General features: G+C 45.8%; 1 protein-coding gene across 1 annotated transcript in view; it reads left to right on the top strand.

The window, feature by feature from the left end:
• The window catches only part of LOC8025387 (ral guanine nucleotide dissociation stimulator-like 1), a 31,913-nt gene that overhangs the window by 5,676 nt on the left and 1,840 nt on the right, over nucleotides 1-24,397 (top strand). Inside the window, exons 4-13 of the mRNA XM_029992691.4 lie at nucleotides 267-338; nucleotides 3,122-3,306; nucleotides 4,469-4,620; nucleotides 5,713-6,129; nucleotides 8,874-8,960; nucleotides 10,152-10,396; nucleotides 11,517-11,582; nucleotides 16,209-16,308; nucleotides 22,764-22,964; nucleotides 23,511-23,619. Coding sequence (XP_029848551.2) covers nucleotides 267-338; nucleotides 3,122-3,306; nucleotides 4,469-4,620; nucleotides 5,713-6,129; nucleotides 8,874-8,960; nucleotides 10,152-10,396; nucleotides 11,517-11,582; nucleotides 16,209-16,308; nucleotides 22,764-22,964; nucleotides 23,511-23,619 — 1,634 coding nt within the window. The remainder of the gene's footprint in view (nucleotides 1-266; nucleotides 339-3,121; nucleotides 3,307-4,468; nucleotides 4,621-5,712; nucleotides 6,130-8,873; nucleotides 8,961-10,151; nucleotides 10,397-11,516; nucleotides 11,583-16,208; nucleotides 16,309-22,763; nucleotides 22,965-23,510; nucleotides 23,620-24,397) is intronic.

Raw genomic sequence — 24,397 nt, 5'->3', positions numbered from 1 at the left:
AATCTCCTCCCGAACTCTGGCTAAAGGCAGAGGCTTGCTATCTTCCTTCGCTTTCAGAGTGTCAGAATTAAAAAGTATGAAGAGTGGCGCTTAAAATACCAATGCTGTTATGCAGTTGTTGGGAACAAACAAGAAAATAAGTTGGCATTTGAAACAGCCCCATTTAAAATATTTTTGTTTAGGAGCAGTCTCAAACGGGACAGCTCACTTGGGGCGGTCTCAAGTGTTGCATTCTTGTCTGGAGCATGCTTCTTCCTTTTGCGCAGGTACAGGCAGCTGAGTGGCCGAGATGCCGACGAGGCGGAACCACCCACAGTAGCCCCGGAGAAGCATCAGCAGTATGTGCACCTGTCTCAAACTTTTGCATAATATTTATCATAACGGTTCTGGTGTCCGTAAATGCAAATATACTTTTGAGCCTACTTATGTATCGCCAAGGGGACTTAGGGCAACTCCGCTCCGTTTACACGTTAAGAGAACAATGCAGTTCTCTTTAGTATCGCCTAAAAAGACCACACGCCAAATATTTCAATCTAATTCCGCCTAAAAGTGGATGGAGCTGGCAAACAAAGTTTGAGGGGCGGGAAAATACCAAACTCTGGTAATCCTAGGGGGCGAGGCGCAGCAAAGCCAACAGTGCAGCCAATGCCACCCTGTCGGCGCAACCCACTCTGTGCTACCTACGTCATGCTTGGGGCTCTCGGGGAGATTTGTTTCTTGGTTTGTACTTTTTACAGCGGAGCTGTTTAGGGCTAGCTTTCCCAGGATCGTGTCCCCCGCAAAGAAATGTTGACACAAAACTCTGGACAGCTACCGCCATCTATGAGCGACGGCGACAACCAGACAGTCGGCTTGCTGGTCTTGCTCATAGATGGCGACAACCTTTCCAGCCTTTCCACTCTGGTTTTCGCCAGAGTGGAAAGGCTGAGTTTCTCTAGACGTCGTCCTAGACGTCGTCCTAGATGTTGTCCTCGAAGTCGTCCTTGAAGTTGTCAAAGAGGTTGTCCTCGAGGTCATCCTAGAAGTTGTCCTTGGGGTCTTCCTAGACGTCGTCCTTGAGCTCGTCCTTGATATCGTCTGAGTTTGTTCTCAAGGTCATCCTAGAAGTTGTTCTTGAGGTTGTCCTAGACGTCGTCCTTGAGGTCGTCCTAGACATTTTCTTCGAAATCGTCCTAAAAGTCGTCCTTGAGGTCGTCTTAGAAGTCGTCCTTTAGGTCTTCCTAGACATCATCCTTGAGTTCGTCCTTAGACGTCGTCCTTGAGATCGTCTGACCATAGTACAGCTTCGCTGGTCTTCCTCGTTGATCTTATCGTTGATCACGTGATTCACAGTACATGCATGCGCCCGCATGCTCCCGTGCGTGCTTGCATCATTGCTGGCAGTGTCCATCCCGTGCAAGAGAACCACTGTGCAATATTGAGCATAGCATACTTTTACAAACCCGTCGCGACATATTTACGTGTGGTTTACTGAACTTCGCTTTCTACTAATGTTTTCAAAACAAGCCCTTAGTAAAACTTGCCTTTTTCTGCTCTAAAACACAAACTGCGGCTGCGGTAGTGCAGGCATCGTTGGGTGTAGCAGGCTTCTGGTCGTAGTGGATGACGCTTCCACCCTTGCGCCGAGCTGCGCCCGCCCGCCCGCCCGCCTGGTACATGACATCATGATTTGTACCACGTGGTTAAGAGTATGTAGGTGATGAAACAGGAGCAATGTTGCCCGCTGCAGGCAAGGTTTTGGTTTTGGTTTACGGTGAGCTTTAACCGTTTGATGCCCTGTATTGTCCAGGGTCAACAATTTTTCCCACGCCATGTGCGCCTCTATAAATGTAGTGCCCTCTGTTGCAGGGGCGAGGATACCTGCGCTTAGCAGTGAAGAATCAAATTGCATCTTCAAAACAGATAATTTCTCCTTTAAAACAACAGCTGGCAGTGGATGTGAGGTATGATGGCGTGCACCACTGACCCGAAACTGTAAGGGGAGAAACAGGCGCAAATATTGCAAATCCAGTCACAGGTGTGTCTACTGTGCGAAATTCGAGTGCACCTGTGCCTTCTCCCAGGTTGTAACTGCTTTCCCTCATCGGACGTAAAATAATGCTGCAAATGCCCAAAGTCGCTCACAAGCAACATTTCAAAAACATAATTATGAAAAAATGTAATTTCTTTCTGAGACTACCGTAAAATTCCGAGAGATAGCCCACCTAACATCAAAGGCAAATTGGATGAAAATATGAAGTTGGCTAACTTTTAGCGTACAATCGAGTAAAGTTTTTAAAAAATTGTTATTTTTAGGTGGTGTCCCTTCTAAGCTTGTTATGGTGGCGAGGGGCAACGAATTAAAGATGACTGTACTTCCCAGTCAGCAACATTCACTTATATCTCGCCATAGCTAAAACTAGCCGCATTTACGCCGAGGCCATCATTGATCCCAAAACCACTATAACTAGGAGTGGGCTATCGTTCGGTGTTTAGAAAAAGTATAGCAAATCAAGCCAAACATAGTGGTGGGCTATCTTTCGGGGGTGGGGCATCTCTCGAGATTTTAGTGTAGATTTGTGTTATTCTGTGTGTTCTAAAACCATGTCAGGGTTGCTAGGTCTCTAATATTTCCAGTAAAGTTTTGGGCATCAAAGGGTTAAATAAGGATTGCGCGAAAAATATGACACTTTTTTTTTTGGAAAGAAATGAAAAGAAATGACATTTATTACTACCTTAAGATATATGTAGTCAACAATTAACTAATTTTATTTAATTGACCGGAGTTGCCCTTTAATTCAAAGAAAATGCGTCCATTCAAATGCAGAACTGATGTGCTAAAATATTCCTTTTTTCTGTGTTCTAATGAATGTTGGTATAGGCTGCCCAATGACATTGGATAGACCAACACTGTCAGTTCCACCAGCATCTCTTGATGAGATGTTGGTGTGACAACGTGACACCCTTGTGGCGTCGTCGGGCGGAAACGGAGGTTTTAGGAATTGGTAAACGCACCAGCCGGAGACGAGTTCTGGACACCATACTCTAATGCCTCTCGTGACGACGTAGGTGTCCTGATAAACGAACAAGTTTGTGTCGTCGAGGTGACAGTCCATGCGACTGGCGTACCCTCTCCCCACAGGGCCCTGGTGCAGGCACTTCTGGTGTGGCTGGACATGTACCCGGAGGACCTGTACGAGCCGCCGCAGTTTGTTGTGCTGCGCCAGCTCCTGGGGTTCGCCCAGTGCCAGCTGGACCCCGGCTCGAGCCTCGAGCTGCGAGCCAAGCACCGGCTACAGCAGTTCCTCGCTAGGGACCCCGAGAAAGGTGAGGGACCGCCGCGTCTGGGTTACCGTAAAATACCGGGCAAGCGCCCATTCAAAATTTAGAAATAATCGCGAGGGAATGGAGAATGGGCGCTTCTCCGGTCATCAATTTTACATATAAATGTACAGCGCATATTTCCTCAGAGCTTAAAAATTTGCGAATGGACGCTTAATGCGGTATGGGCGGATGCACGGTATTCTACGGTAGTTTCACGGGGTGAGACGGTATGGGATCTCCTAGGTCACCGCCCCGGCAACTCTGAGATATCTCCGCATTGCTCTTGTGGACGTTCATTGTGGAGCTCCTAAGGAGAGGGGCGACGTCCGTGAGGAGGTGTCCAGTTTGCAAATCTTTGGTATCGGATATTTCTTTGTGTTCGGCTTTTTCGGACATTGAATAGGCCCAGGCAGTGCCATGTGTATCTGAGTTTATCTTCACTGCATACTCTGAACGAAATCTGGGCTGAAAATAGAAGAGCATGATGGGCCGGGCTGGGATGCCACGAAGAGACAAGTGTAGTGGAAAGTTTGTTGTATGCGATGATAGCCTTACTAAATTTGCATTTAAGTACTGCTTTCGGACACTATTCTTTTGAAAATTGTATTTTGCTTTTTGTAATGTCGACATTCATTGTTATGTTTATATTGTTCATTGAACAGTATAAATGTCTATATGTGCGAGAGATGTTGTTTGTCATCTCATGAAAATGTTAGAAAACATATGTTGCTAGCTTGTTAGGACTAAAATCTTGTCATAGCATCGGAATACTGAGGGGAAGTTATTTAGTTTTTTCTCGGGTCTCTAAGTAACTCCACATGTTTAAGAAGTCTTTAACGAGATGTTAAACTTGCGTTGTCACAAGCGTCTCTTTCCTTAATCTCTTCTAGCAGACCTTAGCCTGCTTCTTAACAAAAACTGGGCTATGCAATTTTGGGCATTTGTGTGGCACTCCCTGCAACACCAATGTGGCATTCCCTGCCACAGGATGTGGCATTCCCTGCCACAGGATGTGGCATTCCCTGCCACAGGATAGCAAATGTGGACACACCCATGGTGCCACTTTCTGTTTCCCCATTCAGTGTTCGCGCACCAGTTCACTCTCGCCACCAAGTTTGCACAGTTCCTTCTCTCTTTCCTCTCTCCACCGTGGGGTGTCGTGCAGAAGGCCTGTTCTTCGAGCCCCCTCCCTGGGGGGTCGTGTTTGGGCCTCGGTGGCCCCCCGCCCAGGCCAGGGCACAGTCCACGCCCGGACCCGTCTGGCTGCAGGAGCTACAGGAGGAACATGCCGCCTGCCAGCTCACGTGGATGGATGCGGTAGGTGTCCAAGAAAGTCGTTCGACGCTCTCGAAGTGCATTGAATATTCCTCGCCGAGAATGGATGCCTCAGTTGGCCACACAAAGATGCATGGGAAAAAAGGCTCGAGGTACAGCTAAGCACTTCTTATGAGTTGTGAATGCGAAAGCATGAATGTCGTTCTTGCGCGCGACCTCGTAAAGTTGCCGCGCCTCGCTGACATCAGCTGTGCCGACGCTCTGTCGGCGGCACAGGATTGGCTGCAGGAATCGGCTGGCGCGATCGGGCGGCTGTGTCGCCGCCCGAGCGCGCCAGCCCATTGATTTTGTTGGTGCGCTGGCGGCACGGGCACGCAGCGCCACGGGGTGGCACTTATTGAAACTGACGTGCAGCGGGCCTCCTTCGGCTTCATTTATTTGCCGTTTTGCGTGGCTTTTTGCACAGCTTCAAAGCTGGGATGCCTCAGATCGTGGCTTCACGAATTTATCTGCCTTTCGGCACGGCTGATGACGTCAGCTCGCTGCATAAGACAGTTAATGCTTTCACATTAAAAAAATTGGACATAATTGGGAAATTGGGGACATTATCATCCATGTTGAATTAACCTGAGACTGGGGTAGAGAAGAAACATCAAAACGTAGAAGGGACAGAGAATAGACAGGACGACGTCTCAAACTCAGCTAACTCGTTTATTTAGTCCACCTCCTTATATAGTCTCAATCTCAAGGTCACCTTCACCAGCTTGCCTGCACCCTTACAATTTTTTCTATTATCATCGTTGGGAAGCAAAGAGAATATTAACTTTAACTGCGCAAATTTGCCACAGCAGTCATATTTCTCGTTTGGTTTGTTGGCGAGAGTGTTAAAACTGGCTCCTGCTTGCACATACTATATTGCAATCACAAGATGGATATGAGAGCTTATCTACGCAGTGTCACCGCACTGAGCATGCAAAGAATTGCAACTCAAACAAAGGTGTGACTACTAACTTTTTTTGTGAAAAGAACCATACAACGGTGAAAAGCAACATATACAACGGTGCGATATGGTTGTTTGCTTTGTTTGTTTTACATGCCATTTCTGACTCACGGCGATGAATGCCTTCTGCTCAGGAGCTGTTTCGCCGGCTGGTGCCACACCACTGCCTTGGCGCCATGTGGCGGAGACGTGGCGGCAACGCCCGGGACTGGGCGGCCACTGTGCACAACACGGCCACGGCCACGGTGCGCCAGTTCAACGCTGTGTCTCGGCGTGTGACCTCGACAGTGCTGTGGGAAGGCTGGCGAGGGGACGCGGCGTCGCGCGCCCGCGTGCTCGCCAAGTGGGTTGGCATAGCCCAGGAGCTGCGCTTCCTCAAGAACTTTTCTTCGCTCAAGGCCATCATTGCGGCGCTGCAGAGCAACGACATCTACCGCCTCTCCAGGGTCTGGGCCCTGGTAGAGCCAGACAGGGTGCAGGCGTTCCTCGAGCTGGCGAGGATCTTCTCCAGCGAGGAACATCAGATGAGCTGCAAGGAGCTCATGCTCAAGGTGGGTGTTAGTTAGTCTTTGGTACATCTGTATGCATGCTTGTTCGGTAGCGACGTTTCGAGCAGACGGTGAAAAGCTCGTGCACAACATGCACGAGCTGTGCATGTTGTGTAGGGTGACCAAATATCCTCGGTGTAGAATACTGGACATCGGTGGATGGAGTGCTTGTCAGCGAGGCAGAAAGGAAAGCTCTGCTGCAAGTCAATTGAACGTAAAACTGCATAGTTATTTTTTAATTTTTCACAAAATCTCAAGTGCCTTTCTTTGCTAGCATTTGTTTGTTGTTGTCAACTGAAGCATACCAAATTCATGTAATACAAAAAAAAAAAAAGTCTTCCCATTCTCACATTTCTATGAAGAAAAACAAAACATATGGGCAAATGTAACCACAGAAAGGGCCCAAAATTGTACTTTATATGAGGTATAACATTCTCATGGTAACACATATTTTTGAAAAATTTCATTTGTAAGCTGTAAACATTGTTTAAATTTTCTCCCATTTGCTTATTAGTGTTGCTATTGCAACTTTGCACATCCTTGCGGAAACAGGGCATGAGGCAAAATGACGAAACAGGAGAAATTAACCTTTAAAACGGGACGTCTGGTCACCCCAATGTTGTGTCATCTGCTTGCTTCAGCCAGGAGAATACAGTATAGACCACTTACAACGTAACCGCTTATAGTGCAGGACGGGGTATAACGCGGCTTTTTTAAACCACCGGTTCGCCTCCCATAGAACTCTATGTAATTACATACCACTTAAGATGCAGGCGCGCGAAGGGAAATACCGGTTCTAGTGCAGTTTCTGAAACAGCCCGCCGACCGCGCCAACCGGCACAGTGAGCACGCTTCTCTGTGCAACACTAGATAACCAAGATAACGGCGCACGGCGCTAGCCGCAAGCGGAACTCGCGGGGCGAGGAGGTTGCTCTAAGGAGCGGGGAGAAGCGAAGGGAGAAGCTTCAGTTGCCATAGCGACGGAGCGACGCACGCACGTGAACGACACGTGCGTGCGTTGCTCTGCTGCGTTGGAAACCGCAACGACAGACCAATCGCAGGTCGAGAAGTGTTTGCGCGCGTTGCATGCTGGTCGTGGGGCGACTTCTTCTATGCGCAAACATGGCGTCGGTTGTGATCGTCGATGTAGACGGCATGGTGGAAGCTTATCGTTCCGCGTAAAAGCGCTATCCTTGACTGTGAATTTTCGTCGTGCGTCGCTATGATAACCCAGCACGTACTAGAAGGGAAGATCCACCTACTCGTGCGGCGATGCCATGGCGGCACTCTCAAGACAGCAGAAACGCCCGTGTCATCGTGTTTGTTTACTTCGACTACAGTTGGTGCTTTCTTAGCATTTGTGTTTCCGAACATCGCCCGGATTTCTTATTTGGAGCATTTCATGACTGTGCTTAAGTTGAAGGTATTACTGGCGCATACCGTATAAACACGACGTTGGCGCTGTGTCACAATTTTGTCTTCTCATCAGGTTCATGTTGAGCAAACAACTTTGACATTTAAGTTGATTGTTTTGCATTCACACATTCCGCACATTGGTAGCTCTAATGTCAGCATTTTAGCTGTGTGTAAATTGGTGATTGCATGTGCGGGCTATGAGCATAGAGTAGGTGAGTATCAAGAAGCAAAAGTTTTCATGAGAGCGGTAATAGTAGCAAGTAGGAGTGGGGTTGCAATATGAGAGATACTGAAATGAAAATTGAAAAATACCTCACATGTTCAGAAATAAGTTACCGAAATCTGCTAATGACAATTGCATATTGAGGGGATGGCTATATTTTTCGTTCCAAACTGCTGATTCCAGTGAGCACTTGAAGAGCAGTCATCAGAGAGCGCAATGCATCTTGGGAGATCTGGTGCCTCCAGCGTGTTCACGACGTCATGTTTAACTTCATGGGAAAGGTTACAGGGAGGCTGGCATGGTTGTGAGCTTCACCACTTGGTGGCATTAGCACGTTACAACCTGGCCGTTCGGGATGGCCGGGTTGAGGCGCGGGAGAGAAGAGAAATTCGGTGCGGTCAAGTGCGACAGGGAGTGTGCCCATGCAGCTTGCCGCCATACTTTCGCAGCATGGTGACATAATGAGTTTCGGGAACACCCACCAGGTGCAATCTGATAATCAATGTAATCATTTTAAATCGTGTTTTTGCCCTCTTTTCTAACAAAAAATTGGTATATCTGTGGTGCGGCTAGAGCCGCCTCGGTGGCTCCGATGCGAGAGCGCCGGCCTACGGATCCCCAGGTGGCGGGTTTGAATCCCGGCCGAGGTGCCCGCGATCTGATGGAGGCTTATTGCGGCGAACGCACCGTGTAACCAAGCTTTCGGTTGCACGTCAAAAGATCCCCAGGTGGTCGAAATTAATCCTCAGTCCTCCGCTGGGGCGTGCCAGATGCCCGTCGTTGGTTTGGCACCTAAAACCCCCAAATTTGACTTTGTGGTGTGGCCAGAATGTGGTTGACGTTTAGACTTTAAAATATGCACTAGAATCTTGTTGCAGTACCCCATTCTCCTAAAAGAAATAATTTTTAGCGAGTCATTCTGCATTCAATGGCTTTTGTTAGCTATCATCTCCTGAGCACGAAAAGCTCTGGGGCATTAGCGTGTTTACTGAGTCTGATAAAGCCCAGAACCATGGCTGACTAACACATGTCAATACATCACCTTTTGAATTTTGTGAGTAAGGTAGAGCAGTACATTTTTTATTCAATTCCTCTTGCTGTTCCACAGGAGGGCACTGCTAAGTTCGCCGACACTGTGGGAGACAACGATCGTCAGCTGCAGAAGGCAATGCAGAAGCAATTGGCCTCTGGCACGGTGAGTAGCCATCAAGAGACATGCGTGCGATTGAGTTAGCAGGAGCTCCAGTTTCAATGGCTAGGATATTATGTCTGGAATTTGCAGGATTAACCAACTGGTGTTCCTCATGAAGGATGGAAAGCCATAGTCGAAATTGCACTGTGAACTAAGTGCAGAACATTTTGCCCCTTTTCATGCATTTGCTTGCACTGCTTTTAAAGGCTACAATGATGATATGGAGCACAATGTACGCCGTGAAAAAACAATGGACACAAGGAGGAAGACACACACACAGGTTTTCTGGCACCTGTGTGAGTGTCTTCTTCCTTGCGTTCATTGTTTTTTTGTGCCGTAAACCACGCTTCATATTGTTCACCAACTAGCCCAACTACAAGTTCTTCTACGCTACAATGACGAGCTTGTACTTTTCCGAGGTGTTTTTGCTGCCAGAGATTCCATGCAGTAAGATCTTCCAGAGCTCCTGCATTTCCCTTCAAGCTTTAATAAATTTCTAGACATACTATAAAGGAATATTGTAGTAGCAGAGTATATAGTGTGTATTGTAGTATATATAAACATTTAAAAAATTAAGATATTGCATGCATTTTCTGGCACTGCAGCATACCATTGTTCAATTACTATACCCATGTCCAAACTTAGTCTTTATAACTGATGGATGCAAATACTAAGCAAGTTCTTCAGGTTACACTGAGACAGCTGTTCAGTATTATCATAGGCTTCTAATAATAGTTCATCCAGCCCAATCTTTTTTTTTTTTTTTCGTACTATAAATATTTTTATTATATTTTTGGTCTTGCCCGAAAACATATGGTTACATGTAAGCAGCGAAAGCATTTAGTCAAACAAAATCAGGTCTGATGCATGTACAGCTGACCATAGTATTCCTTCCATGCAACTTCCTCAAGCTATGATTTTTAGATTACTACATGCTCCACATATAAATAACTTATGGCTTGCACATTGCATCGTCATCCCGTACCAATGGTTGTTCCAGCTTGTTCTTGCCGAGAAAAACAAGTTGGGAAGTGCAAAAATATGTCGCTGAAGGTACGCGTACAGCAACAACGTCCTTCACCGTAGCCGCAGATGTAATGTCCGTGCAAGCCACGTATACCTAGGTAACTGTTCTTTTCTCAAAACATGTTGCAACTTGCTGAGACACGTCCCATTGTTGTTTTTTTTTTGCAGCCTGGGCGCATGCAGGGCACGGTGCCCTACCTCGGCATCTTTCTGCGTGACCTCACAGTGCTGGACGCTGCCCTGCCAGACGTGCTGCCGGGAGGATTGCTCAACTTCGACAAGCGCCGACGCGAGTTCCGCATCTTGGCCCAGGTCAAGCTGCTTCAGAGCGCCGCCAACTGCTACAGCCTTGAACCGGACCCTGCCTTTGTCGCCTGGTTCGATGCCTTGCCGATACTCTCCGATGACGAGAGGTATACGCTGCCTGCACCCTGGGTCGATTGGCTATCTCGTAGGTTTTGGTGGCAGGGGCAATCAGGCATGTGTTCATACGCTTCATGAGTTAAGAAGGCAAGGTTGTGATCGCAGTGCAGGAGGGGTCATAAATCTGCGCCTGCCAGTTCATGATTGACGCCTGAAAGGCCTCTTCTTTTCCCATGCTTTTTTTTTTCTTTGGCCTTCTAGCTATCATTTGCAGGGAGCAGTTAGTAAGCCAGCCCACTCTCTGTACCCATCAATTCAAGTTGAAAGGCTGGTATGGTATGTTCTTAAAATAATTTATGGTCGAGTAAATTTATTGTTTGATTTTCGAAAATTCTTGGCAGTAGTTAGTAGAAATACTCTAATGGTATCTAGGATAGGAGGTGTTCCTTGTGAAATGAACCAACACCCAAATGCTGTGGTCACTGACAAGACGAGACTTGCATGGTGTCTCTTTCGAACACCCGTCTTCTGCGCGCTCGTTGCATTCTGCTGTGCTTTGGCTGCACGTGCATGCTTGAGGATTACAAGACACCAAAGTGTCATTGAAGGTAGGACGGCTGAAACACCTCCCTGCTGTTTTGTCCTGTCAGCGCTTTTAGTCATCTCGGGAGTGGCAGTCAGGAATCTGTTCATATTCTTCGTGAAATAAGGAGGCAGGGTGGATCTCTTACTGCAACAGGGATTGTAATCTGGGCCTGCTGATTCATGATTGATGCCTAAAAAGCCTCTTAATTGTCCGTGTTTATTATTTTTTTTTTTTTCTGGTATTTTATCTAATATTAAATGCTGGGAACAGCTAGTACCCCAGCCCACACTTCCTACCTTTCTGATGCAAGTTGAAAGGGTGATATGTTCCTTAAAAAATGTTGTAGTCCAGTAAATTTATGATGTGGTTTTCAAGAATTTTCAGTGGTAGTTAGTTGAAGTATCTTAATTGCATCTAAAATAGTAGAGACTCCTTGTGAAGTGAACCAAAACCAGAAGCTAACCAGTTTGTATTTGACATTTCTAATATTTGCACGCATTTATCATACTTGTCAGTCTCCCGAGAAAACATTTGTGATAGAGACAGTAGCTTGAATGAATGAGTGGGTCAATGAATATGTGCAGCTACCGGTTGTCATGCCTGGTGGAGCCTCCCAGCTGCCCAAGGAGGAGTCCATGCAGAACACCCAGGCAAGTGGCACTTTTTCCCTGAATGTTGCGAAGAAGATGATAGCATGAACTTCCAGGTGACCTCAGACATGAAGTGTTGTAAACATGGCATCACGGGCGTCCGCAGAACTTTTTTTTCAAGGGGGAGGAGGGGAGAAACTCAACTTCTTTTCAGGTGGGAGCGGCCCTGGAATTACGGGGCAAAGGTGTAACCGTGGCAAGCCCCGATTGGCCAAATGGGCACTATAATGGTCTAGTAGGATTGGAGTGTTTTGATTTCATTATTCTGCTTTCATCGACAAACATAAGGTTAATGTCGAACTGTCAACTTTGACGGTGTTGGTTTTATGAAAACGATGGCCTCAAGCTTCCACCGTTCCTGTTACACATGCCATAGAGCTTGTCGTTCACATTTGATAATTCTAGCTATGCCGTCAGGAGTAGGAACTATAAAACTGCAGCCGCACTGTTCGTGCATCATACAAAAGACGAGGTAGTATTCGCTGCAGACACAATGACAGAAGTGTTTGCGGAGACGCCTTAAGCAAACATATAGCTTTGCCAATACTGGAAACTCGTCTGAAAACCCATGGGAGCGGCAGCGAATGTGACAGTGGCGCCTCTAGTGGACTCGGAGTTTGCGGAAGCAGACGACGCAATGGAAAAGTATAGGCTCCGTGACGTCCACGAGCTAGTAGAGCCTCAATGATGCGTCTTTCAGGAGGCCGTGCTAAGAAAATGTGATTTCGAGTGGTGCTCTCGGGGGCCTGTAAATGAGACACTAAGCATCTCTTGCACAGCAATTTATTTCACGTGGAGCTTTATGGCTGTGGGGAACTACCTACCATATTTATTGAAATGTAGGCTGGCTTTTTAGTTCTTTAAAATTAGGGATTGACCTATAATCGCAACCAAAGGATGTCGACTTACAAAAGTCAGCAATACAGGCTTGATCATGCTGACAAAGATCAGGGAGCTCAGAATCGATCCTTCACAAACCACACTCCATGTGTAATTTGTGCTAAAATTTTGTTTTGGGGAGGGGTTCTGTTAATATTAAAATTTTCTAATAATAATTTCGAATAATAAATGATTTGACATTCACTTTGAGGTGAACTACAATATTCATTCTTTTCAAAGTGTTAATTGCGGCGGGTTAGCCCCGTTCAGTGCGCTTCTCAGTGCGCACCGGTGCACATGGGAAAGCAAAACCCAAGGAGCCCGCGAGCTCCGCGGCTATTGCTTTCCCGCAGTGCTCCGGTGCGCAAAGTTCATCAAGATTCAAGTTTTACTCAAATCATAAAGCTTATCAAGATAAAAACTCATGACCCCTCACATAACCTGCAACTTTCATAATGAACAATATCATCGATATCACAGAAGTCAAACTCACAAACATCACAAGATATCACCGACTCGCAGATCGCATGAAATATCAACAATATCACTTACTCACAAATACCACGAAATATCACCGACTCACAAATATCGCTGACTTACCAATATCACGAATTATCACTGACTCACAAAATATCACAAACTCACAAATATTCCTGATATCACCGACTCAGAAAGATCACACTGGTTCACCTAACTGTGCTGCTCGCTGCCATTAGGTTCGGTTTTGGTGTTTACCATTCCAAACCGAGGCGAAGCAGTGGCAGCGAGACTCAATAGTGCGCGGTGGCTTTGTAATGACGCACATGGCACTTGTTTTGTGTCTTCATTTTTTTTTAATTTTTAGCTTGACAGAAGGTTGCTTTTGTTTTCAAACACATTATGTTATAGGTTTTGCAGTGACCCTGCTTGAGTGACCACCGCATGGCAAGCTCCTAACCACCCCAACCCCCAGACTTGCATTTTGTTTGGATTGGTTGAAAACATTTTTGCATGAAAATGAGAAACCCGTTTATGTATGGTGTGCACCACACATCAAGTTGCTAGGGTTGTTGGGTGAGGAGAATGACTATGGCGCCATTATATGAATGAAACAAGTGCAGTGTTCGCTTGTTTGGTTCTTTTTAGAGCACAGCTCTTAGGCACCCGTTTCCGGCTTGAGCGGCGTCGCCGTCGGCGTAACCGCGAGGTCACGTGACCTCAGGGGGGATCACGTGACCTCACGGGGCTTCAAGGAGGAGGAGGAGCAGGAGCAGGCAGGATGACGAGGTGAGGAGGAGGGAGGAGGGGTATACCCTCCCTTCAGTACCCTTCCATCCTCCTCCTCAAGAGCTGTGCTCTAATTCGGCGTTACAGGAAGTTGTAAACGGCTTTCATTTTTTTTCTTTCGCCACTCAATATCATCTCATGAACTCAGACTCGTCACAGAGTCACTCAATATCATCTCACAAACCTGGAGTCATATCATGGAGTCACTCAATATCATCTCACAAACTCAGATTCATATTACTGAGTCACTCAGTGTCATTTCACAAACTCAAATTCATATCACGTAGTCACTCGATTTCATGTCACGAACTCAGACTCGTATCACGGAGCCACTCAAACCCACGATCATGCGGTGTGGGTGAGTTTGTGAGTGAGTTTGCCGAGGTTGGGCGAATAGTGGTTTTGCTTGAATATTTTCAAATCGAATATCGAATAGTTTTTCTATGCCTTTCACTTTTGTGCAGCATGCTCAAATGAAGATTCATTTGAATTCGTGAAGGTTGTTCCTATCCTTCTACTTGTTCACTTCTAAGCTGAGTTAATTTTAGTATAACTATATTAATAAACTCTGTCACGTAAACGACAGATTGGTCGCAGCTATCCTAATCGAGGGGATTTATAAATCCCCTAGCTATATGCAAATAGTCTTGCTTCAATTTCAAATTTGCTATAAAAAAAAAAACAGAAGCGCAAATGATGGGTGCAGGTTGTCAAGACATCGCTGCCTAACATACTCTTTCATTGAAAACAAGACGTCGCTACCTAACACACTCCTGCATTGAAAAGATTACCACAAAATTCCTAACGGGATTTTACTGTAATATTTTAAACCAAGCCCTTCAGAAAACTTGCCTTTTTCTCCACTAAAACACAAGCTGCAGCCGCGGTAGTGCAGGTTCCGTCGGGTGTAGCAGACTGTCGATCGTAGTAGACAACATTTTCGCCTTCGCACCGAGCTACACCCGGCCACCTGGTATGTGACGTCACAATTTGTACCTGTGGGGTTAGCGCATGTAGGTGATGACACAGGAACAATGTTGTTTGCCGCAGGCAAGGTATTGGCTTCGGTTTGTGGCGAACAAGGATGTGCAAAAAATATTACACTTTTTTTGGAAAGAAATGACGTAGAACCTTTCATTACTACCTCGGGATATATAGGTACTCGACCATTAAGTCAAATTTCTTGGAATCGAATGGAGTTGCCCTGTAATGACGCTCACCATGATGCACGGTACGACATTCGTTTGTGGCAATCGGCTCATAGAAATCGACTAGTAAAACACATTTCATGTTAAAAATTTCTGTGCCCATCAAGCTAGCCCAGATGCTACCCTGCATCAGTTGGTGCTCCTAGCATGGTGGTGCAAAGCAGTGAAGCTTGGCAGAAGTGTGCCCAGCGCGACGCACAACTGAGAGCTTGTGAACTCGATGCGAAACGAAACTAAGGGAACTAGGATAACCAAGCACAATCAAAGCGTGCATCGCATTGAAAAAAGGAATGGAAAGGTGATCAGGCTTTTGTGAAAGCGGAGTCTCTTTCCAGCCTATTCCAAGGTCATGCCTGCTAGGGAAAGAAGCATAGTGCATAGTGGTAGGAAGGTGATAAAGAGGCGGAATGAAGCGAAAAGAAGAGAATGGCTGCAGCCAAGCAACCTAATGTGTCGTGTTGACCGCATCGATTGGCATTTTCTGGTTTTAATAACCAGGAAGGTAAACACATCAAACGGGAAATTGGTATCCATATCTCTATGGGAGTTTTAAAGGGACCTACGTTTGTGGATGTCACTGCCAAGAAACCATAGCAACTAGGAAGTTGGCTGATGCAAAACCTGTGGGAAATGGAACGATATTGTATGCAAGACATGCAGCCCTCTTCTCATTGGAGCTGTCCCTCCATTGGCATTTAGTAGGTGATAGTGTTAATATACTTTTGGTATGGTAATTGGGAGGCACTGTATAGGAATTCTGAGGAACAAGTTTGAAGAAAGTTCTAGAGTGGAATTTATTGAGACAAAAATGGCATGAAAATGCTCTGCAGCAGTCTGATCTTGGAAAGATTCGAGGGAACAAGTAAAGCTTGAAACCTGTACATTTAATAGTCTAGACGTGGGATTGTTAGGCTGAGTGCATTAGGAGTTTCTGGTTGGAACTCACAGGTCCATGACAAACAGACAACCAAGTGGTGTGGCACATTGTTTTTTCTGTAGTTTCTGTCAAGTGTAACCTTGAGTCCTGCAAGAATAAATAAGCGATCGACTGACACGGCACTCTTTGAGACTGCTTTGTGCCGCTCCTTTTCCTTCCATTTCTTGTTTCTCAGGGGTCCTAAAAATAGAACTTGCCACCAGCTCTCCGGTCCTGTAACTTTTTTGCACCAGGAATGCTCCTAATTTTATTGCAACAAATGGAGCTGTTTGGGGTGCTATTTTGTGGCAGTTTTTTCTGCCTTGAACAGCATCTTTGTACCTTTGATGGCTGCAGGGCAAAGACAGAGCTTGAGCTGGACTCTGCATCCTTGGCAAGCAGTGGTGGACAGTCGTGCGACCGGGGCGGTCATCGTGAATCCCTGCCACGAAATGGAGTAAGCTACTGCAGTGTGTGCGTTACAAAAGTGTTGGTTTTTTAGTTGTTTTCTCATTATTCGGGTAGTCTCCTAACTATTTTTATTAAGCGATTTGGCACCGCGCATTGTGGAGGGTCGACGGTACACTTTTTTGCCCAGCGAGTGACTTTTTTTTTCGCGAATAAGTTCTCTTGTCGGACTGCCTTCTGTTCACAATGCTTCTAAACACGTTCACAAACTAAGCGGTGTGAGAATTCCTAACCTGGCATATTATGGATCACACTTGAAGTCCATTGAGGCCATCGTGTATTAGTACTACTAACTTTCCAGAAACATCTTCCTACAATCTTGATAGTCCAGGCAGAACCCAGGCATTCTGGGTTTCATCCCCACCCTTGCTCGTTTCAATCTACTGGGTGTATCAAGGAGAGGCCAGGCTCTTTAAAATCGACCGCGAATTTCGGTTTCTTAACCTATCGCGCTACGACTTTGTGCAGCGTTGCCCACAGATGGTGCATTCTTTTTGTAAAATTTGCAAAGAGCGAACTTACCTGAGGAAAAAGTAAAGAAAAAAAAAAGGCTTAGTCCTATGGAAATGCAGGGAAGCCAAAGGTCTTCAAACAACACGGCACCATTTCGCACCGGAGCAGACAATCTTTTCGACTCGAAAGCGGAGCGCGTTCCGCAGGTGGCGACAGTCGCAGAAACAAAAACAGGCGCGGTAACAACAAGGAATTGCAAAGCAGACGACATCGGTACCCCCGAAAAAACCAGTCAAAATATCCCAACAAACCATTTTTTTAATTGATTATGTCTCCATTCAATATGTTTTATCAGTAAGGATGATAAAATAATGCATTGGCAACTGATATCAGAAAAGCTCGCGCCGTTTTTGAGTCGAAAAGATTGCCTGCTAAAGACGCCGGCTTTTGGCACCGTATGCTCATTCGTTGGCGGCAGTTGGCGTCGCAACTGCTTGCGCCATCTCTTGTCCCCCGTGCGAAACGGCGCCATATTGTTTGAAGACCTTTGGCTTCGCCGCAGTTCCATAGGAGCTAAGCCTTTTTCTTTCTTTACTTTTTCCTCAGGTAAGTTCGCTCTTCGCAAATTTTACAAAAAAAATGCACCATCTGTGGGCAACGCTGTACAAAGTTGTAGCGCGATAGGTTAAAAAACCGAATTTTCCGGTCGATTTAAAGAGCCTGGCGTCTCCTTGTTTCACCCTGTACATATGGACGCCATCAGCATAATAAGCATTCCATAATCCACGCCTAATATACAATAAAAAAAAAATGCATGTACAAACACCAGGAAAGGAGAACAATCAAAAGGTGTGACTCTCAAGAGCACCATTGAAGTCGGGGGCAAAAAAAAATGTCACGAGGGACGGCATTCCAATCCGTAATAGTGCGTGGGAAGAAGGAATACTTACGTGGGGAAGAAGGGTGTTCAGCGTAGCAGTCGACATTTTCAGTAAGAAGTGACGCAACATGTCTGACGAGACTTTTGAGAGCCAGCTGTTGCTCAAAATACTCAAGGTCAATCAGTGGCGTAGCCAGGATTTTATTTCGGGAGGGGTTTAACAGCATCTGCTCCCCCCCCCCCCCCCCCCCCCCCCCCGGTCAATGACGGAGGGCGAGCTCGCCGACACGGACGCTCAGGCAAAGATTAGGAAGACACTGTTAAGATAAAACGGGTAACGCTGCATTGTCATTTTTAAAAACGGAGCAGGATTCATTTACAGGAATACGGGCGGGGTGGCTCACTGTTCTACTGCCGTCGTAATTGCGGCCCACGAACTTTAAGTGCTTTCTCACAACACAAAACTTCCTTCGCGTTTCAAAGTAGCACCGCAATGCCAATGCGTGAAGGCCAGAAAAAACACAAAAATAGCTATACTTTCACACGCACACACACACAAAAAAAAAATTGAACAGCAAAAGAATCTTTTTTTGACACTGAAAACTTGGAGCAACCGGCCACGCACAAACACGAGGGGCCCATATTTAGGGCGAAGGTAATTCTGAACAATCACACTACCAAAATCATCTATCTGTTAAAGGTTTAACAAATTCGTGCTACAGAATCGGATGCCGAAGGAAAGAGAGTGTTATCTTTGCTAGGCCGTTTTATCTTGAAGTGTGATCCAAAGGCAGCAGCAGCATATCCTCGGGGTAAGGACAAGTCATCAGTCGGAACTCGTCGTTCCGTCACTCGGAGAACTGACATGACGCACCAGAAAGAAACTATGTGCTGAATGTGGAAAGGAACTTGACTAGCCTTGCGCCTGCGCGTAGTGAGAATTTGAAGGCTTGCCTCTTCAAGTTTCTGATGTTCTGTGCAGCGAGGAGATTAAGCTAATAGTAATAAGGAATTGCATCGCATGTCACCTTGACATACAAAGCAGAAAGCAAGACGGACTTCATCGCATCCATGAGCGACGATTTTCGCGAAGTGAAGGAAACTTCGGCCAAAAATAGGGAAATTTTAAGCGTTCAATGCAAGAGAGAGAAACGTGAAGCGCCCGTCCTATCTGCGGTATACAGGTGGTCGCCCTCTGTCCGAAGGCACTATTTCAGAACGTCCATCGTCTCAAGATTCTAGTCGCTCTGCCCTTAACAACGGCGGAAGCTGAGCGCTCGTTCTCTTCACTACGACGGTTGAAAACATACCAGAGAGCGTCCACTTTGAGTGAGCGACTGCTCGGTCTATGCTTTGTTTCAGCCCAGTTAAAAATAACCATTGGGTCCAATTAGTTATTGACAATTAGAACCAATGGGGAATCCTATCTGTGATTTCGGACTCCTAGTTAGAAAAAGTCAATTGGTTCCAATTAGTTGTCGACAATTAGAACCAATGGGGAATCCTATCTGTGATTTCAGACTCCTAGTTAGAAAAAGTCAATTGGTTCCAATTAGTTATCGACAATTAGAACCAATGAGGAATCCTATCTGTGATTTCGGACTCCTAGTTAGAAAAAGTCGATTGGTTCCAATTGTCGAAATCTAATTGAACATCACCAATTCGAACCAGTTCGGCATTGTCAATAGGATGCAACCAATTGGAAAAACCTATTTCTGTTTTCGGACTCCCAATACAAAAAAAAGCAATTGGTCCAAGTGTTCAAATCATATTGACAGATACGAATTGGGACAACTGTTAGTGTTTGGATATTCCAAACTAGAAAAAGTTGCAACTAGATCTAAAGGTAGATAATCATGACAGTCTTTATTTAACTTATTAGAAATGATTTCTTGCTTCCAGGCATCGTTGTTTTCTTCCAGGATAGCAGCTGCAGCTTCCCTAAAATAAAGGATAAATATGCATTAAATGACCTTATGAGACTAAATGTTTAAATCAAGCTTAGAAACATACTGAACATTTTTTTTTTTTTTTTTTGCTGCAAAAGAAATTAGTTGCCGTGGTATAAACCTGCAGGCCCTGCATTAAAAGGCAAACATCCCTGGGTGACTGAAAAACTCTGGTCAAAATTAGGAGATGAAGCTTTTGCCGAGACTGGGCTAAATTTGCATCTGGGATGGTTTAAGACTACTAAGTTTCCTATGAGCCTGTAAGACATATTCTCTGCTATAAAGAGAAAAAACAGTCAAATCAAAGGCATCTCTGTAAAGCTGGCTAGTGCACCTGAAAAATGCTTAAAGTGTGCATGGGTACGTGAAAAAATAAGCGTCTTTCGTATCTCGAAAAGAAATCATGCATTGCAGGCTGTGTTCCAAATCTTACTCAAGTGGATCAGAGGCAACGCTGGATGCGGGTAGGTTTCTCAACTTACCCTGAGTGAGACAGAGTAAATTTTGAAACATAGCTGCAAATAGTCCGCCGGATGAGATGCAAAATTTTCGGCACCTACTGTTATTAAGAAGTCATCAACTTTCGGAGGTAATGACCCATCATCACCGACCGACCGACCCCCCCACCCCACTTCCCACTCATCGAAACTTCCCCCGAAATTACTTAATTTTGAATCCCAAAGCTTCAATTTTTGAAGCTGTGCCCAGTCAGTGTTTTCAGCAACTCATAGTTTAGTTTTGAGATGCTTAAAACGCACTTAACTTTCCTCGCAGATATTCAACAACTTCCGAACTGATAGCTGCCCGGAAAATGTTCTTCTCTAAAGCTATACATTCACGCTCGTATCGTTCACCCAAGATCAAGCGACGAGTGTCTCAGCAGATCTAACAATCCGAAATCCCCAAACTGCAGCGCAGCAAGGACAAAGAAAATTTCTTACCTTGCTCCCATAAACGTTTGTTGCCAATCCTTCGCGCTCTAACAAGCTGGCAGGTCAAATGAAGTAATTATCACCGCACCATTGAGCACTCTGCAGCACTAAAACACAAAAGAACTTTCTTGAATCATTGCCATAACCATGCTACGAATGCCGTGCACGCCAACGTCGCCATGTGCTTCACGCTCCCACCGTCCTCGCGGCGCCATCTTTGCCGCCCAGTGTACACCGACCGTGACACCGACGCTGCCCGCATTTCCGACTAATTCTAGCAACAGATTTTTTTTTCGTTTTTTTTTTTTTTTCGTTTTTTTTTTTTTTAATTTAATAGTGTACAAATTTTTTCCCCTCTTTCAAATTGCGATGTTGAAAAAATTTAGTGCAACGCAATACTGAAAAAAAAAAAATCGCGATCTTTGGAAACTTTGTGGTGAGGATAAAGAAATAATGGCAAGTTCTGTCTAACTGGTTTGACCAATTAGGTGACCCAGTGATCCCAATCGGAGATCAATAAAATTCAATTGGAAACATTGAAAACATAAAGTTGGAAACATTGAATCCAACTAGAGTGACCAATTAGGTGACCCAGTGCCAACTGAATTTTATTGATCCTAATTGGGATAACCAGTTGGAAACATTGAATCCAATTGAGTGACCAATTAGGTGGCCCAGTAACCAGTTGGAAACATTGAATCCAATTAGAGTGACCAATTAGGTGGCTGAGTGCCAATTGAATTTTGTTGGTCCTAATTGGGGTAACCAGTTAGAAACATTGAATCCAATTAGAGTGACCAATTAGGTGGCCCAGTGCCAATTGAATTTTGTTGGTCCTAATTGGTGTAACCAATTGGAAACATTGAAACTAATTAGAATGACCAGTTGGATGACCCAGAACCAATTGAATTCCATTGACTCCAATTGGTTCCAATTGAATATCCTAATTGGAGCCAATGGTTATTTTTAACTGGGAGCTTAATTCCAGACGCAGCCGATGCTACAGGCGCGAGCATGTGGCCCTGAACATCGCTGGCACTGCACGAGCGCGCGTGCTTGGCAGGGATGCTGAAAGCCCGGAGCTCGCTCTTGAAGCATCGGCTACGTCTGAACCTGAGCTGAAACTACAGTGTACTAGAATACTTGGCTGAAACGAAGTATAGCGTTTTTGAATGTTCACCGCGACATTAAAGTTCAAACGGAGGATGTCCGGGATATATTTTTTTTTCCGTGAATGCAGGTGGCTTCATTTTAATGTGTAGGCGCTTGGCATAAATGAGATGATAAAGAGAACCTGTAAATTGCATTCTAATATCACTAGTCACTGTTACCTATTTATTCATGGTAATTTCTAGTCGAAAGCACGTCATTCTGATCGATCACAAAAGGTGTGCGTGAGCGCAGCGCCACCTGTTGCTTACAGTGCGATTGTTTTTTTTTACAATTTATTTATTATTCCTTACATTACTGACATTGTTTTATATTATCACCGTGCGTTCGTTTTATTATGTTCACATTGGTTTGTTTGAACTGTGTATTTCAGTGAGGATAGTTTGTCATATTTTGCGTTGAAATCGCCATCCTTCACCCCAAAAATGTTTCGAAATATTCGTTCTCTATATATCTGAGATCAAGTTCCGCATCCCATCGAATTAACATGAATTAAGCAGTATTGCATATGTTATTAATTTGAGCATTTTCTACCCCACAAACAATTTTTCCGAAAGCCTGTAAGTTGGAGATGGTCCGTGCTCCCCCGTTGCTCCGTGCCTCGTGCAAAACCGACTGCGTGAGCAGGGCAGCGAGCGGGCCCCGTTGGGGAGGGAAGAGGGGGGGGGGGGGATAGCTTTGGCATTTCGGGAGGGGTTTCAACCCCCCAAACCCCCCCTCTTCCCTCCCCACTGAGGTCAATAAATGAAACAGGTGGCAGCAATAAGAACTTAAATAACCCTCTTACGGTTGAAAAAGCGGTTGATTCAAAGAGCCTGGCCACTCCTTGATACACCCAGTAAATGAGCGTGTGGTCGTGTATCACTGCTGCATGTTGCGCATTAAAGACGTCAGGCTAGCAGTTGTACTGCACCTGCTAAATTCCTCATTTACAGCTGAGACACCAGATGCCCATTAAGACTGACTAACTTCCCGCTGGCTAAACATATGTGCAACAGAATTATTCTTTCCTCCAGAGTTCTAACCTGCACATTTTTCCTCCTCCTTTCCGCTTGTGCAGCGCCTGCAGCAGCGTGCCTGGCAGAGCACGGGCAGCCTTCTGTCTGCCCTGAGCCTGCAGAGGAGTCCCGGGAGGGGCATGATGAGCCAGTGTCCTCCCCCTGCTCCTGCAGGGGCTCCAGACCTTAAGGTCATTCGGGTCAGCGTTGAGCAGCCACAGGAGGCCACCGCTTCGGGGCTGAACCTCTACAAAAGCATCCTGGTGAGTGCCTCTTTTGGCCGCGGCATGTAACGAAGGTTTAGCGAGAGCACAGGAACGAGCGTATTTACTGAACCACTATTTTTCTGCCTCCGATTTCCGGCCAGATGTGTCATGACTGTGTAACGTTGCCGCTCGTCACAATTCTGGCAATGGTGCAGCAGTGAAGCTGGATATGGCAGATTTCTGTTCTCGAGTTCTGCCATAGTTCGCTCCTGCAGCCAGTCGGTCGATGAAAACGAAAGCAAACGTTGCCGCGACGGCGAAGCTTGCGTCCATTCACCTTCTTTGCCGGCACTTCTGCAACAAGTTGCCAAGGCTACAGCAGCTCGTAGTATCGGATGGCCGCTAGCGTGACGCATTTCGTCGGCGCCTTGAAAACATACCATCATGCATGGGTTGTATAGGATGCTAAATAATGAGTCTGAGACACGTTTCACTTGCCATAGTTGTCGGGATCAACGATTGTAGGCCGGAATAGATTTGACCTGGATTGGGTCTAGGGCTGTCTCGTGAACGGCCTCCTGGGTGTCGTTTCTCGTCCTGCAGCTGAGCAATGGGGACCACACTCCTGCGGTGGTGCGCCATGCCTTGGATAAACATGGCCTCGAGGGAGACCCCGACGAATTTGTCTTGGCACAGCAGCTGCCCGACTCTGGTGAGGACAAACCTTTGTTTCCGGGGCACTGCTCTGTAGCAGGGGTCCTAAAACTCTTTGATCTTGAAGACCCCTGTGAGCCTCGAATGGCAGTCGAACAAAAAAAGTGCAGCAGACTACCGTCCTTACAAATAATTATGTACATACTGCTACTGAGCGTTTCGCTTACAGTTAGGCACCAATGAGTGGTAAACAGTTCATTTAGGGGGCAGGGACGGCCAAGGAAATTTAAGAGCTCGAGGAACCCATGAGGGTGCTCTGGGAAACTTAAGGTTGCTCTGGGGAACCCCAGGGTTCCTAGGAACTGAGTTTGAGTACCCATGCTCTGCAGGATTGGTAATAGGAAGGGAATGCATGTCCCTCAAACAGACATTTTCTTCGTCGAGATTTAATGGGACTGTGTTTCATTACGAGAACCTTGAGTATGTCACTGTCATGGTCCAACAAAGACAGTGTTATATTACTCATATTTAGCGGGTCATTTTTGGTTCACTGCCAGTCGGGAGATATGTGTAGTAGGAAATACTGCACGTAGCTATGAAAGCCAACCTCATTGATCGCAGCTCTGTGATTCCTTCTTGCCTCTAGAAATGCACACATACCAGAATGGCATTACTACTACAAATTCTAGATAGATTCTTGCTCAGATTTGCAATACTAGTAAGTCAGTGTCAAATAACCAGAGTTGAGAAGTTTCTTCAGATAGTACAGATATAACGATGTACTGCTTATAGCAATCAGTTTCTAGAGTTTCAAGACTAGGAACGCCCAGCTTCTA

Source organism: Ixodes scapularis, unplaced genomic scaffold (genome assembly GCF_016920785.2).
Source record: "Ixodes scapularis isolate PalLabHiFi unplaced genomic scaffold, ASM1692078v2 PGA_scaffold3__209_contigs__length_174095766, whole genome shotgun sequence".
In the NCBI taxonomy this organism is placed as follows: Eukaryota; Metazoa; Arthropoda; class Arachnida; order Ixodida; family Ixodidae; genus Ixodes; species Ixodes scapularis.
This window is presented reverse-complemented; position numbering and strand designations above follow the sequence as displayed.